Source organism: Grampus griseus, assembly GCF_964374135.1.
Source record: "Grampus griseus genome assembly, chromosome: 10".
NCBI lineage: Eukaryota > Metazoa > Chordata > Mammalia > Artiodactyla > Delphinidae > Grampus > Grampus griseus.
Window position 1 is genome coordinate 24,547,514 of NC_139004.1, and position 15,221 is coordinate 24,562,734.

At 45.2% G+C, this 15,221-nt stretch overlaps 1 protein-coding gene across 5 annotated transcripts; it reads right to left on the reverse strand.

Annotated features, from left to right (window-relative positions):
* Positions 1–488: 488 nt before the first annotated feature.
* Positions 489–14,881, reverse strand: TMEM14A (transmembrane protein 14A). Of its 5 annotated transcripts, XM_082664695.1 has the most exons (6): positions 10,696–10,733; positions 7,632–7,718; positions 6,153–6,237; positions 4,186–4,287; positions 2,554–2,641; positions 489–1,053 (listed from the first exon to the last, which is right to left on the reverse strand). In XM_082664695.1, the coding sequence occupies exons 3-6, from the start codon at positions 6,220–6,222 to the stop codon at positions 1,014–1,016; spliced, it is 300 nt and encodes a 99-aa protein (XP_082520821.1). In that variant the 5' UTR covers positions 6,223–6,237; positions 7,632–7,718; positions 10,696–10,733; the 3' UTR covers positions 489–1,013. The 5 variants fall into 5 exon arrangements, with proteins under 5 accessions (XP_082520821.1, XP_082520823.1, XP_082520820.1 ...); XM_082664697.1 differs by lacking the exons at positions 7,632–7,718; positions 10,696–10,733 and adding an exon at positions 14,805–14,881; XM_082664694.1 differs by lacking the exon at positions 7,632–7,718 and having other exon boundaries at positions 10,696–10,761.
* Between the last annotated feature and the right edge of the window lie 340 nt (positions 14,882–15,221).

Sequence of the window (15,221 nt, forward strand, 5' to 3'; positions counted from 1 at the left end):
GGATGATCTGCAAGTAGATAAAAAGAGAAAAATCTGAAAACCTAAAATCTTGCCACTTGTCACAGGAGGAAAGCTGGTCAGAATCTTATTCTTCTATCTTCCTGGCTTCATCACTCTCATCCTCTTTCTCTATTTTAAAAATATATCAGTTATTTAGGGCTTCCCTCGTGGCGCAGTGGTTGAGAGTCCACCTGCCAATGCAGGGGACACGGGTTCGTGCCCCAGTCCGGGAAGATCCCACATGCTGCGGAGCGGCTGGGCCCGTGAGCCATGGCCACTGAGCCTGTGCGTCCGGAGCCTGTGCTCTGCAGCGGGAGAGGCTGCAGCAGTGAGAGGCCTGCGTACTGCAAAAATAATAATAATAATAATAATTGAACACTTACATGTTAAAGATGATTTGAGTATACAGAGAGGACACTAAAATGAGAGAAACAGGTTTAAAACAGAAGTTCTTTTATTTGAATACTGAATACATTCTGTTGGTACAGAGTGTGCTGAGGATGAAGTATTTTAAAGAAAGAAAAAACACTGGTAGCAATACAATTAAAATGGAAAAAAAAAATTTAAAATATAACACAAATGACAAATAACACAAAATGACATTAGCATTCTGTGAAGCCCACTTAGGGCATTCCATCATCTGTAGGTTGTAGTTTAATTTAAGCTTATTTCAGACATGAGTATTTGGAACTGTCAAAAAAAAAAACCCCAAACCAAAAAACACACAAAACCACATGACACAGCAAATCAAACAGTGTATCACGATTTATTAAATACCTTTAATGAAACCAGTACCTGACGATTAGAAAACAGTTAAACCATTTGTTTAAAAAAAAAAAAATCCCTCAAACCAGTGTCCATATTAGAGGTGACAGTGTTTCTTTTGCAGTTTCTACCATAAAATAAGACCACGGTGAACATTCCATATTGGAATTTATCTTTTCAATACAAAGAGCAGGCTCTGCCCATTACAGCAGAATGACTCAAATTTAGTTTTCAGTTCCTGCGGATTCTCAGAGCAGCAGTAAGACAAGTCTCAGGATCATCATGAGGCTAGATTAAAACAAAAGATAGGCAAGGGGAGGGTGACTCAGGAGGTGTGAGACGGAAGGGTTGTGCGTTCACCTAACCCATGTGGTACTAAACCCTGGCTCCCAGCGTTCTGCCCTGCTTCTACTCCCTGGGGCAGGGGTGATCTCACCATCCCTGGATCCCTGTACTTGAACTTCCAGATGTGACTGAATTAAAAATGTTCACTGAATGAAGGAGAAAAATCAGAACTCACTGTTCTGAAAATCTGGGATGAACCTTTGTGAGAGAAAGGTTTGGAAAGAAATACAAAACTTTCAAAAACTAGTAAAGGCAAGCAACTTGAAAAACTAATCAAGGGGTAATCTAGGGATGTCATAATTACAATCTCAGCTTCTTTCCACGTTTAGGGTCTTGTCTTCTTGACCTATAAACCCTACTTCTGACCCCTTCCACCACCAAGTATCATTATTAGAACAGGGCTATCATTAGAAAGCAGTCCTTCATAATCACACTTTCATTCCCAAATCATAAACATTATATCCAGCCACACTAGAAAATTCTATTGAAAAACAGAAAGGAGAAAATTACCCATTGCATTACCACCTAGAGATTACTAACAATTTGAAATATTACTTCCTATCTTGTTTTTATATACCCAGACTTTTAAAAAATTGAGATCACGCTATATTTGTTTGTTTATTCTGTTTTCATTTCCTATTATGTCAATATTTTCTAATGACACTAAACAGTTTTTGAAAACATGACATGTAATGCTTGCTCAATATTCCATTAAGTGGACAAAACACCTATTGAACCATTTCCTTACTGGTGAATTTTCAAGCTGTTTCTAATTTTTCAGTTCATCATGTTTTCCACTAGAAATAAACTTGCAATAAACATCAGTCTTTGTATACATCTCATTATTTCTTTGGAATAAATTCCAAAAAGTGAAAACGTACATCAAAGAAAATGAACATGTCGATAGCTGTCAACATATAAAGGCAGCTTCCAAAGAATTTAAAATGTTAAGTATAAATTTTTACTTGGTAATGTGCTTAATCTCATGGACAGAATTACTGAGATTAAGAGAAACTTGAAGCTCCCTATTTATCTTTTTAAAAAATATTAAGTTTTCTCCCTTACAATTTCAAAGTAACTGCGACAGACTTTCACTTTGTCCAACTCTCTAACAGAGATTATCAGATTTAAATGAATACCTTTACTGTCTCAGACAGGTAAATCCTGAGAAAAAATGAGTCTGAATTTAATTCTTTATTCTGAAAAAGGTAACTGTGTACATGTGATCAGATAGCACAGCAACGCTAAGTGTATTTGATAAAAATGTTCACTCGCACATAAATGTCAACGATTGAATGGATGGTATTTTAAGGTTTTATAATCATGCTGATTGTAATACAAATTACTTTGACCTTTTAAGTTAAAACAACTGACTTTTGCCAAAAATTCAGCACTTCAAAATGACGGCAGAGGAAAGAATAGATCAAAATAAGTTTTTCTTACCTTAAACCTGCAACCAGCCCAGCTGGCATGATTTTCTTGGATCTCTTAAACCTCACCCCCATTATGGTGGCCAGGAAGAAAGCTGTAACTAAAAACCAAACCGGTGCGTGAACCAGCGTTTCAAACATGTTATCAGTGCTTGCTTGGGGAAAAAATGGATTTCATTTCAGCTTTCTAATATAACAACTATTATGTATTGGTACTGAGTTGCTATTTTCTTGAAAAGATAAAGTGCTCTATTAAAACACTTTACAAAATAGCTTATCAAAATAGTTTCTGAGGAAACAAGCACGTTAAAATCCATTCCTGAAATAGCTTCAAAAGAAAAAGTCTTTTTCTAACTTAATTTCTGTTTATAGAACACTCCTGGGAAGGTCAGGACTGTGTCTTATTCAAGTTTCCTTAGGAACACTAGGCAGTATACCTAGACCCACAAGAGACAGCCAAAAAATGTTTAGTTAGCTGAATGGAAGGAAAAGAATCAGTTTCTAAAGTAAATCTTTAAAGTAAGACCTGATTAATAAAATAATCCTAAGAAAAGGCTGACTGTTCTTATTTTATAGCATTCCATTTTGGAAATGTGATGCCTGAAGAGTACATAAAAACAGCCTAATAATATTAAATTCAGAAGCATTATACCAGCCTTTAGAAGCTAAACCAGCATGATGAGAGAAGCAGTTTTATGGAAGAGATTAGGGCACTGATGTCACAATTTAAGAACTTTCAAGGAAAAATCACTTGCTGATATAAAAAACATGACTGACAATAAAAATACATTAACTATTTAAGTGCATATGCATAAAAAGCCCTATGTATATATACATACATATATATGTGTGTGTGTATATATATATATTTTTTGCTGATATATTTTTATCTTCTGACATAATGTCATTATTAAAAATATCCCTTGCTCCTATTTAAAATAAGGGGAAAAAATCCCACTTAATCTCTTCCTCTCCCTCAAACAAAGAACTGGTACAATTTGTCTTCCTTTGTATTTTCTTCCACACCCACCAGGGCACTTTGAATAATCATCAAGTTAAACAGAGACCATTTCCTTGGTGTAGTTTTCCAAACCTTCCCTGTATTTGTCTTTCAACCCAGACAGAAGAAAGCCAAGCATCCTGGGACTTTAAACACACACAAGTTTGTTCCATTTTCCCTGTGGACATTCTCCTACTATAAGCTCAACAAGGGAAGAAGCTAAAAGAGTCAGCCTTGCTTTTCTAAATCTTAAGGCAAAGTGGGACCTAAAAGCTGTTTGTGAATTAAATAAAGTAATGCAAGGCTGTCTCTTTTTAGATATTTTCACAGTAACACAAACTATGCTAATATGCATTTAGGAGCATTAGCAGAAAATCCAGACATAATTCCTTGCTTTTTCTAATTTTATTTTATTTTTCTAGTAACAAGTTTTATAGAAATATTCTTCTGAGTTGGAAGGCCTGGCAGCAACATCATTATTTTTGATCAGGTCTGCGTAGAAAGGAACAAGAACAGTGTTCTGTCTCCGCACATGCATATGCCCACCTGCCATGTCACCAGTATCTTCTAGTACACCGAGGCTAGGTATCAAAAAATTATCCCTAAGCTTTGATTCTCCGTAACTGGGAAAAATGCCTTACTCACACAGGGACAATTTTACGTCTCGCTTGTCATTGGAGACACGGTAAGCTCCACAGCCAGCCAAAAATCCAACGGAAAGACCAGCAATCAAAGACAGAACACCACCTGGTGAAAAAAAGTACGGGCTCAGAGAGAGAATCCCCAAATGAAAGGTATACCTTCATCACTCCACATGTGGAAAAATGCATTTCTTCCTGGGCACTGTAACTGGACAAAGCCAAGTTAGGTATCGGCTATCCATGGACAGTTTCTAAGACATGACTGTTTCATGGTGAACCCCAAATGTGAGGCAGAGGAACCCCAGGTACATAGCAATGGGAGGGGTAGGTATGGTGATAAAGCCTGCCTGTAGTATTGCTTCTGACAGTGACTGCATGGTCTTGGACAATTACCTGACTTGTTTACGCCCCTCTTTTATTCCCCCTGTTCTCCTTGCCTCCATTTTTTTACTGAGGTTGTGATGATAAAAATAAGATGAAATGATATTTTCAACTCATGGAGATAGAGAGGGGGGCCTATTCAAAGCAAGCGATGGTTCTGTCCTGAATAATTAACAAACCTTCCAGCCTCAACACATCAGGACTCAGGGATGGACTGTGACCACAGAGTAACAGGAAGAACCTGGTCACTGACGCAGCCAGCCAGCCACCAATCCACCCCCTCCCCCACCCAGCGCCCGCCCTGCTCAGCGCTGCCTGGGGCACTGTAATAGACACGAGCACTGCAGGGTGCACGTGCCAGTGCCACTGTCACCAACACACACAGTCCCCACTTCCGGGCACTCAATCTATTTAGAATCTTATCGGATTGGAATCCCTAGGGTCAAGGCATCTCTGGGGTTTTTTGTTTTTTGTATTTTTTTAGATTTAAATTTATTTTTTATTTTTATTTTTTTATTGAAGTATAGTTGATTTACAGGGTTGTGTTAGTTTCCGGTGTACAGCAAAGTGATTCAGTTGTAAGGTATCTCTGTTTTTTAAACAGCTACAGGAAAGTCAGATTGCAGCAGGGTTAAGAACCACCCTTAAATTCAGATCGCAGCACCTCCCACACCAAAACACACAACCCATCCAGAACAAGAAGCCACATGCACTAGGTTGTAGTCTAATTCTACAGGCAACAAGTGAAGGAGGATGCCTGATAACGGAAGTAATCCTCTCCTCCCACACCCTCCAGCAGCCCCAACACATGCACGCACACGCACGCACACACACACACACACACTCACACTCACACACTCTGTCTCTCTCTCTCCCCTTTTCCTACCCTTTGAAAAACCGCTAACGAAGGAAGTAACCCTGATAACCATATAGACCTGAAACTCAAGTCCCCCAAGGTCACCAATATAACACTCTTCGAAATATAACTTCATTTAATGAATTTCTTAAAAATATAAGAAGCAAATATGAGACACCATGACTGCAAACGCTTTTACCTTAAAACAAAGCAAAATAGAAAACTTGATCTTTCATTTTTCTCCATGAAAATCCTTCAATTTATCAACTGGGTTTTTTTTTCCATCTTTGCACAGAGATGAAGAAACCACTTCAGATATGATATCTAAGTAATTTTCCTTTGCAACACACAGTATCAACATAATTCAGTTTTTTGACACTATGAGTATATAAACAAACCAAAAACCTCACTTGACAATGAGTGAGTAGCCCTGAAGAGGGTACGTCAATTAATTATGCAATTGATATTAACAGGTAAAGGGAGACCCAGATGCCCAGGCTCTGGAATGACAGGCTCTGTCCACCCAGCCCCATGGAACCCCCATCCTTCCGAGAATCCCATCCACCACGTGCTTCTTAGCTTCTCGTCCTATTTACAGACCCTCAGACAATCCTAGCACAACCACCAACCTCCCACCAGGTCGCTTATTAGCTTCTTGTCCTGCTTACAGACCCTCAGATGATCCTAGCACAATGACCAACCTCTCTTTGATGAAAAATCTGGTTTGGGCTCACCTCTCCGCTTATATCCCAAAATGCTTCCGAATGTCACCAGGGCTGCATAACCAAAACCAATCAGGTCCATTGGCAAGGTTCAAGTCTAAAGCAAGGTGGAAGAGACATATATTACAAGATAAGACTCTGAGGGAGCAAATGTGTATAAAAATGATATGCATTCCACAGAGTTACAGAAATGAATTTCTCTAACCTACTAAGAAAAGGGCAGCTAGATCTTCACTTCTCCCAGCACTCAGTCCCGCCACCCTCATCACTCTCAAGAACGCTCAGGGCGACACCTGAGGCTGATTCTCCTTCCTTATCTTCAAGACTTGCTGTTCCCTCAGCTGTGTACTCCCTTCCACTTCTGCATGAGGACTTCTGCTCTGGTTAGCCGGGTCTGCCATCTCCGCTTTGCACTCCCGTGCCTGGGATGTTCCCCCGCTCCCCCACCTCCATCCCCAGCCGCCCTCCAGGCCCCATCTCCCTCTGAACCTGCTCCCCTTGTCAGCCGCCCCACAAGCTCCTTAACCACTCCTACCTGCACCGTCCACCTGGTCTGCAGCATCTACTCTTCTTCCTCTAAATTCCCTGATCTCAGCAACTCCACCTTATAATTCTTTCTTTCGTATTTGTACAGATATTTGTCCCCCCTCCTCCTCACATCAAAAAACAGGAAAGGGGTAATGTGGACGTTTGCTTGTTGACTGGAACAAAGATTTCCTTTCTGTTTTTTTTTTTTTTTTTTGGCTGAGCCATGTGGCACGCAAGACCTTAGTTCCCTGACCAGGGATCAAACCCATGCCCCCTGCACTGGGAGCGCTGATGGAGTCTAAACCACTGGACCGCCAGGGAGTCCCCAAAGATTCCCTTTCAACATGTGCTTTGCACTAGCTTGGTTATGAGACAGCTCTCCTGTGGTGGCAGAGATGCCCACGCTTGGTCCATGGTAAACCATTAAAGGGTACAATGCAGCCCTGGCACGAAGTTAACTGAGTGACCGTGACATTCTGCAGGCATCACAGCAGCAGCTGAAACATCCAGGGGCTGGAAGTTCTAAGAAGCTCCACTGAAATCCTGCCTGGGATTCTCTAAGATGTAGGAGAAAGTGTGCTAGCTACAGGCTGGAGACAGGGGTTCTGGTCACTAGCAGCTGCTGGGCCCTGGACCACCCCCCATCCCTAAGAACAACTCCCCCAAAGTGAGGGAAATAGACAAGATAAGCTCTAAGGTTCTTGCAGCTTTTTAAATTCTAAGATTCCTGGTGGTGATTGCACATCTTAAGTTTTTTACATCTCTATTTCCTCCCTGGAGAAAGTAGTTCTTTGTATCTACGAGGAATGGTATATGAGAATTCTTTGTATTTTCACAATTTTCTCACTGCTGCCATTCAGGTTAACCTGGTCTTTAATTCTCTGTAGCAACTGGTAACAAACTGACCCAGAAGAATGGAAAAGGGGTCTTGAGTTGATCTCAGAGAGTAAGCTAGCACTTAACTGTGAGGAAAGGTCTGGGGAGGGAGCCCAAGGCACAGGAGGAGGTGATGGCACTGAAAAGGAGGCAATGATGGAAAATCCTCAACGTCTGTGGGACAAAGAATTAAAACAGGATAGTTGTCGATGCCCAAGAAGTTGTCCAGTGGGATTGAACATATAGGAAGGAAGGACCTGTGTTCAAAAACCATTTGTTGACTGAATGAGGGATAAACAAATAATGAGGATGATGTTTCTGAGCAATCACCATGTGCCAGGCACCACCCTAAGGCCTTATATGTAACAACCCATTTAATTATCACCACAACCCTACGAGGTAAGTACTATCCCCATTATTATCCCCATTTTCCAGATGAGGTGGCTGAAGCACAGAGAAGGCAAGCAGCAGCCCCGAGGTTACACAGCAAAACCAAGATTTCAGACTCAGAGAAGTCTCATTCCTAACCAGCAGTACCTCTGAAAACTGAGTTAGCTGCTGAAAGAATGAATGTGAAAGTGAGCCTGAGGTTCCTCAGAGTTTTGAATTCTGGATTAAGTAATTCTGCTTGGCCTCGGAGCTTAGCCCACGCTGCACCGTCTTCCACCTGGTGACCTACCATCTTCAGCCCTATGAGAGCCTCACGTCCAGTCCTACTTCCTGTCTTTCTCAAAGAGCTCATCACATTCCACAATGCATGCTTGGACTTCAGTAGCATGTGATATTAGGCAAGTTCCTTAATCTCTGTACCTCAGTTTCTCCATCTGTAAAATAGGGATAATAAAAATATCTACCACACAGAGCTGTTGTGGCGATGAAATGAGTTAATGCTATAAGGCACTCAGAACCGTGCCTGGCACACAATGAACACCCAACAAATACCAACTGCTCATATAATGATTCCTCTCTTTCACACTTATATACATTTTTAAGCTTGACATAAACAAGGGCAATACTATTTCAGCACAGCGAGAAATCAACTGAGGTAGGGTGGATTCATGATGCTGGCATTCATAGACTCAAACCATAATAGTACAACCTGCACTTATACCAAATTCCATCAACGACTTTTTCTTGGGCGTCTTCTGTGTGCAGGCAGCAGGAAGGGATGGAAAGCCCCACTGATGGACACGGTCCTGGTATGCCAGGACTTCCAGTGCAGCACCATGGAGGCGGCAGCTGCGTGAGGGAGCCCTCAGGAGGATAGGCACAGGCAACGCAACCAGGAGCTGCACCTACTGAGGCTTGGACCCTAAAGGAAAATTCCTCCAGGAAGCAGGGACCCAGCTGAGGTCACGGGGAGGGCAGGAGTAAACCAAGGGAGGAGGGTGGCAAGGAAGCACATGTCCTAGGCAGAAGGGAGACATGTGCAAAGGCCTGGTGGCATGAGAAAGCATGGCATGGTTTCAAAATGGAGACAAGTGCAAAGGGTGTGAAAGTGCAGGGGGCTGGTGAGCAAGGGCCAGATCACCCCTGGAAGCCCTGTAAAGGGAGTCTGGTGAAGACAGGCTGGGAGGCAGTAAGCCAAGCAAGGGATGATGGTGGCCTGGCCTGGAGAAATGAGGGTGGAGCGAGGTGGACAGATGTGAGAGGTCAGGAGGTTGACTCAACAAGCCCAGGTGTGGGGAGGGAGCAGGGGGGATAAGCCTCTGGCTTGGACCACTAAGAAGAGGGGAGCCTTGATGCTGTTCCCTGAGACAGGGAACAATGGAACAGCAGCAGGTGTGTGGTGGGGGCAGGAGGGGGGTGCCCTGGAATGATGGAGCCAAACTTAAACATAATCAGTCTGAGATGCCCAACACACAGTCAGGAAGCACCCTTCCACAGAGATGTGACGCTTATGAGAGAGATCACTCCTCATCAGGTAGTAATTGAGGGACCTAATTCTCTCCTTAAGTTAATCACCTGGGGTGGAAGCCTGGTTCTTCTCCCTCCTCCGAGTCCCCCAGTTCTTCCTCTGACCCTCTCTTGGGGCCCCATCCCTTCTACCTGGTGTAGACTTACTTCCCTTGAGCTTCTCTCTCCTCTGGGCCAGTCAAGCTCCTTGAGGACTAAGCTCAGGTTCAATTCATCTTGTCTTCCTCACAGCACCAAGCCCACTACCGAGCACTTAGGCAGGTGCTTAGTAAATGCCTGCTGAGTGAATGAGTAAGTGAACCAAAGGAATAACTTCTGCCTTAAGACATTACGTAACTGACCTACCCTCGGTATAGCTCTAGTGCCAGGAAAAAGCCCCTCATCGCCTTAGTGAACTGAGTGTTGTTCTAAGGAGGCAAAATAAATCTATTCTCAATCCTTGTAAGAAGTTTCGTGCTTACAGCGAAAATTCAAACAAAAGGCAATCAGCTCTGGTGCTCCTTTTCCGTGGCAGGACCGTATGTCCTGCTCAGAATCACACAGGAAAGCCAGAGGCTGCGTTAACAAGGGCGGGATGGGCGTGGGTACGAAGCATCACGCGTTCCCATCGCAAACGCTATGCCCAGCCCTTGGAAAGGCCAGAAAGCATCTTGGGTGCAATGCAGCAAAATGATTTACTGCACAACGCACAAAACCAGATGAAGGGGCCCTGCCTTGCCCTTAGCCCTCCAAAATTTGGGGAAACCACTAAGAGATTTCCCGTAAGCTATTATATAAAAAGCATTTTCACATGCTGAGTATCAATAATTACCTACCTTTGAACTCCTTGAGGCTCGAAAGACACATTTTCGAGTGAAGTCTGGATGGTGCTGGGAAGGTTTAAAACCCTGCCAAGCATTTCTAGATGGTCCAAGAGCCCCACCCTCTTCCCCATCTCTCCTTAGCTCTAGGAAGGTAGGAAGGAGAACAGGTGGGAGATTCAGGACCGCGGAAGGAAGAAACTCCGGCAATTCCCAGGAGGAGGAGAGAAGCGATTCCCCGGGAGAACAGACTCCACCCCCTGCAAAATCCTCCCAAGGTTCTCTGCGTCTTTAACTGCCTATTTCTGCACCGATGCAGAAAATTACGGGCAGGAAAGTCTCGATTGCGAGATGTACAGCTCACCTGCAGCCCCGAGCTGTCTCCGCGGCTGAAAAGAGCAAAGTCGGGAGCTAGGTGCGGGAAAACTTCGTACCTGGAGAAGGGAAGCTGACCCCGCCGCCTGCGCCTTCTACTCTGCGCGTTACCTCCCAGTACTGGGTGGGGCCGCTGATTCCGGGAGGCACCGCCCCCGCCTCTCGCGCGCGCATGCGTGGCACTCCTTCCACTGCAGCTCAGCCCTGGCCCGCCCACGCCCGCCGGGCGCCGTGGAGGTTAGTCGGCTCTACCACTTGCAGCGCCTGACTGGAGCATCCCAGGCGGCGGCCACACCTGGTCACTCGCTCCGCACCCGGCCACTCGCTTCGGCGACCCGGCTTTTGGTCCTGGCCCTGATCCCGGGACTCGGGTCTGGTGCCTCCTGCCGGACGGACCTGGAGTGACATGCATTCGCAAGGAGTGGGCCTGGGTGTACCAGGGATTCCAGATGGCGAAAGATTAACCGTTGAAGAAGTTCCTTCAATATTTAAGGGACGTTTGTGGGACCTCTCCAGCAACCCAGGCCTTTTACATACTCTCCACCAGATTGTCCCCATTTTCAGCGGAGGGAGGTAAGGTTCAGAGAGGCGAAGGGATTTCGTTGTCCACAGACTCAACTCCACAGGGTGCAAAGGCTAGAGCCCGAGTTTGTCTGGTTTCAAAGCCCGAGCACCCTTTATTACACCGCACCATCTACGAAGGCATCTAGATGTGGTGGGGAGACCAGGATCCCGGTTTCATACTTCAAGCCCAGGATTTGCTGGACTTAAGTACCTGAAGGGGAAAGGTACAGAGTGCCAGAATTGAAAGGCACTTTAAATCATCTTTCGTTCCAGAATAATACGTTCTCAGGGATGAACCTGAAATTGATCTGGAATCCTGCATCCTGGCTACAACTTCTCATCTCACTCCAGTTTTGCCTTCCAGGCCACTGACAGTAACTCCAACCCTCTTCCTTATATAATAGCTCTTCAGAGATTTGAAGAAGGCTGTCATCTAGGGCTTATCAAGCAGCTCTAGGGGTGCCGTGGGGCTGGGAATAATAGAATTTCTTAAAATTAAAAAAGAAAGAAATCTTAAGAATATATCTTATATCTTGTGAAATTTGCTGAATCTATTCCTTGTGTTTAAAAGTGCTTCAAGGAAGCAATGAGACTATCTAAGATGAGAAGTCTAAGGTGGGCATAAGGAAATAGGGTTCTGGGAGATTCACAGGAGAGTTGATGGCAGGTGCCAGAATGTGGATGGAGGAAGTGGTATCCTGAACTTTGGCTCCAGGTTCTCCCAGCTCTCCTTCTCATCCCCTTCTTTGCCCATCCTTACCTCAGGGCATGCTGGCACCTTTGCGGGTGCATGCTCTCACTCTGTCTCTCTCTCTCTCTCTCTCTCTCTCTCCCCCCACCACCCCACAGACTCCCAGGACACTTTCCCTAACCTGAATAAAACCAAAAACCCTCTTGGGATGCCTCAGTGTCTTTAATACGAAACCCCCCCCCAAGTAAATAACTTCCCCCTGGACCCCAGTGCCTGGATGTATAAGATGCTGAGATCCTTGAAAAGAGCAAGGTGAACAACATGCGGGAACAGGAAGGTTCTTAGGCAAAAGGGCCACTGTCCTCTCAACTCACATGCCTCCAGCTGACACCTACTCAGTCTAATGGGAAGGTTAGACAGAGCATGAGACGAGAGTGCAGTAAAGCCTATTCACCTCCACCTCTTTGTAAAGCTGTCTGCTCATGATCCACAGCATATTCTTAACTTCCAATGTGCCATCAACCCTTGGGCAGTCTGGACAAATGTACAAGATAAAGTATGTAGGATTGACAAGGAAGCCAGTTTTATTGAAATAAAGTTATCAAAATATTGAACGTTTAAATCTGTGATATAAGATGTGCTTCATTATTAAATTATGAGATCTAGAAGTGGGTTTTAATAATTACCATAATTTCCAAGTAGTTGTGCACATAAACAATACTCTGAGGTGTCTGTAACATGAATATCTGATTCCTGGGGATGACAGTCACGGGTTCTAGCACTGCTGTGGTTTGCTGCCAATTTTCCTAATGGAAAGAAATGCTAAATTTTACTTAGACCTTGGTGAGTACAAGAACTTCTTTTTCCCATCCAAGTTCTCAGATCTTCTGATTTCTATCCTCAGGCTTCCTTGGATTTGCAGAACTCCCAGTCTCTAGTGATGCAGGGTTTCCTAAGTTGTATTTGGTGGACTTGGATAAAGGGAAGGCAAGGCTGAGAGCCCAGGCAGGACCTCCAAGGACGTCTGCGCCTCAGCGAGTGATCTGGGATCCTCAGCCTGGTCCTCATTTTCAAATGTTCAGAAACTCAGTTTATATCCATTCTTCCAGGGGCACCCTGGCTTTGGAAGATTGAGTCATAAAAACCAAAGTCACAAGGGACTTACTGATTTTTAAGCAAACAAACAAAGCCTGTTTCAGGTCCTCGATTCTTCTCTTCAGATCCCACACGATTACTTACCATTTAGGCCTCTCTCTGCTCATCAGTCCAGAATGAGACAGGCAAGTGCCTCCAAACCAACCAAAAAGTTTACATTTGTGCTATCTGACGAGTCTGCACATAGATGAGCGAAGTCTAGTTCGTATTTGGGCAAAATACCAACAGCCTTTTGTTTTATGATTTCGGCAGTTTCATTAAAATCCTCATAGAAATCCAGAAGACGATCTGAAACTCCATTTTTCAAGTCAAAGTACCTGAGAGCTAGAAAGAACATTTTTTTGTTGCCATGATTTGGTGCATGGCTTGCAGCCGATATACTATAGAAAGCATGATGGTTGGTGAGAGATGACAAAATCAGCTCTACACTGTAAGGGACCGACACATCTGTTATCAAAATTTCTCCTTCTGTTTGCGCACAGAATATTTTGGTCACAACCTCTGAATCAGGAAAAGTGACTTTACTCAGCTTCATAGAACAATCAAGGCAGCCATAGGACAAGGCATGTCTGTCTGTGTAGGACGCCCATGCTAATTCACCAGCTGCTACTTTTGGGTGAATGCTGATTTCATTTCCCAAAAAGACACCACCTTTGGCTGGTTTGGGGGCACTTGCCTGTCTCATTCTGGACTTGTGAGATTGTCTCGAAATGCGCTTTCACATCCCGTTCTCCACCACGCCCCATCCCAAATTCTTTCCCACACAGTGTGCAGGATGCTCTGTGTGGGTTATGTACGTCCCTGATCCAGTTGTATGTGTCCTTACATTTGTCGTTAAAATAACACAGTCGTTTAGCCTTCTTTTTTGGTGATGGGAATCATGCTTGCGTTAGTAGTATAAACGTTCTCATTTTCGTTATCTGACCTCTTAGAAAACATGGTCACAGTTCTCACAGTGTTTAAAAAAAAAAAAAATTAAACTAGCACTCTTCTGATACAAAGCACAACAGTTAATCCCCAGGCTGGTATCACAGCTCATGCCACCAACGAACAATTTTCTGAAATGGTCGGGTGAGACACATGGCCACAATAAGTCTTAACAAGGAAGCCATGAGCTTTGAATGTCTTACTAGAAATCCATGAGCTAAGGTAGGGCAAGATCGCCCAAAGCTTTCACTGGAAGGATTACAAATAAAGCCACCATCCAGCAGCAAAAGTCCACTCCCACGCATCCTAAGTATGAAAGATTGTACCTTGGAAAGACGTTAACAAATTTATACCACCTCCTTACTGAGATCTCAACTCCACAGCCCCTCCAGGCTGGGAGGGGAAAGAAAGGGCAACCTGGCCACAGCGGAGGCCACAACTGGAAGACACCCTCCTATCAAAGTGCTATCATCAATCTCTATCTTCCTCTGTACCCAGATGTTGCTGTCGAGGAACTTGGCCTTCCTGGGGCAGAGACTGCGGTCACACAGCGAGTCTGTTCCCAGCGGGAGGGGAGGATGGAGGCCCTGGGTAGGGCGCGGGTGGACCTGGCTCAGACCCAGTCCGAGATCACACCTTGCTCCCGGCCACCTACCCTCTGGGCCAGGCGGTTTGGGGACTGCGCCCAAAGCCACCCAGCGACTCCCGCCAGCTCCCCAGCCCCCACCCGCTCCCTCCTCGCTCTTGCCGGGTTCTCAGGGCGGGTTCTGGAGGCGGCCCCGTGCCTGTTCTCGGCCAGGCGCGTCATCTCCACGGGCTGCTCGCCCTCACCTGCTTCTGACGCGCAGGTCAGACCCTTTTGTCCCCTCCCCGCCGAGGACGCCGCGGAGACCGCTGGTGGGCAACTGCCCCGCGCTCGACAACTGGCCCAAGCATCTTTACGCGAGCGTTTCGGAGCGACCGTTTATAAGGCCCAAGTCCGCTGGGGCGGGCCCACTTTTCCTAGAGCGTATGCTCATTGGCTGAACCCGCCTGACACTCAGCCCTGGGCCGGCGTCCTGTTGACCCTGACGGCGACCTCTCAGAATCCTGGGAAGTTTGGCGTCTTCGAAGGCAGCGGAGCCGCGGCGCCTCAGAGGGTTCCCGAGGGCCGTGGAGCCTGCGAAGGCTACCTCCGCCGGCTGACGCCTCAGCCTTCGCCCCGCGCGCCGGTCTCGGGCTTCACGGAAATGAAAACAAGCCAAGAGT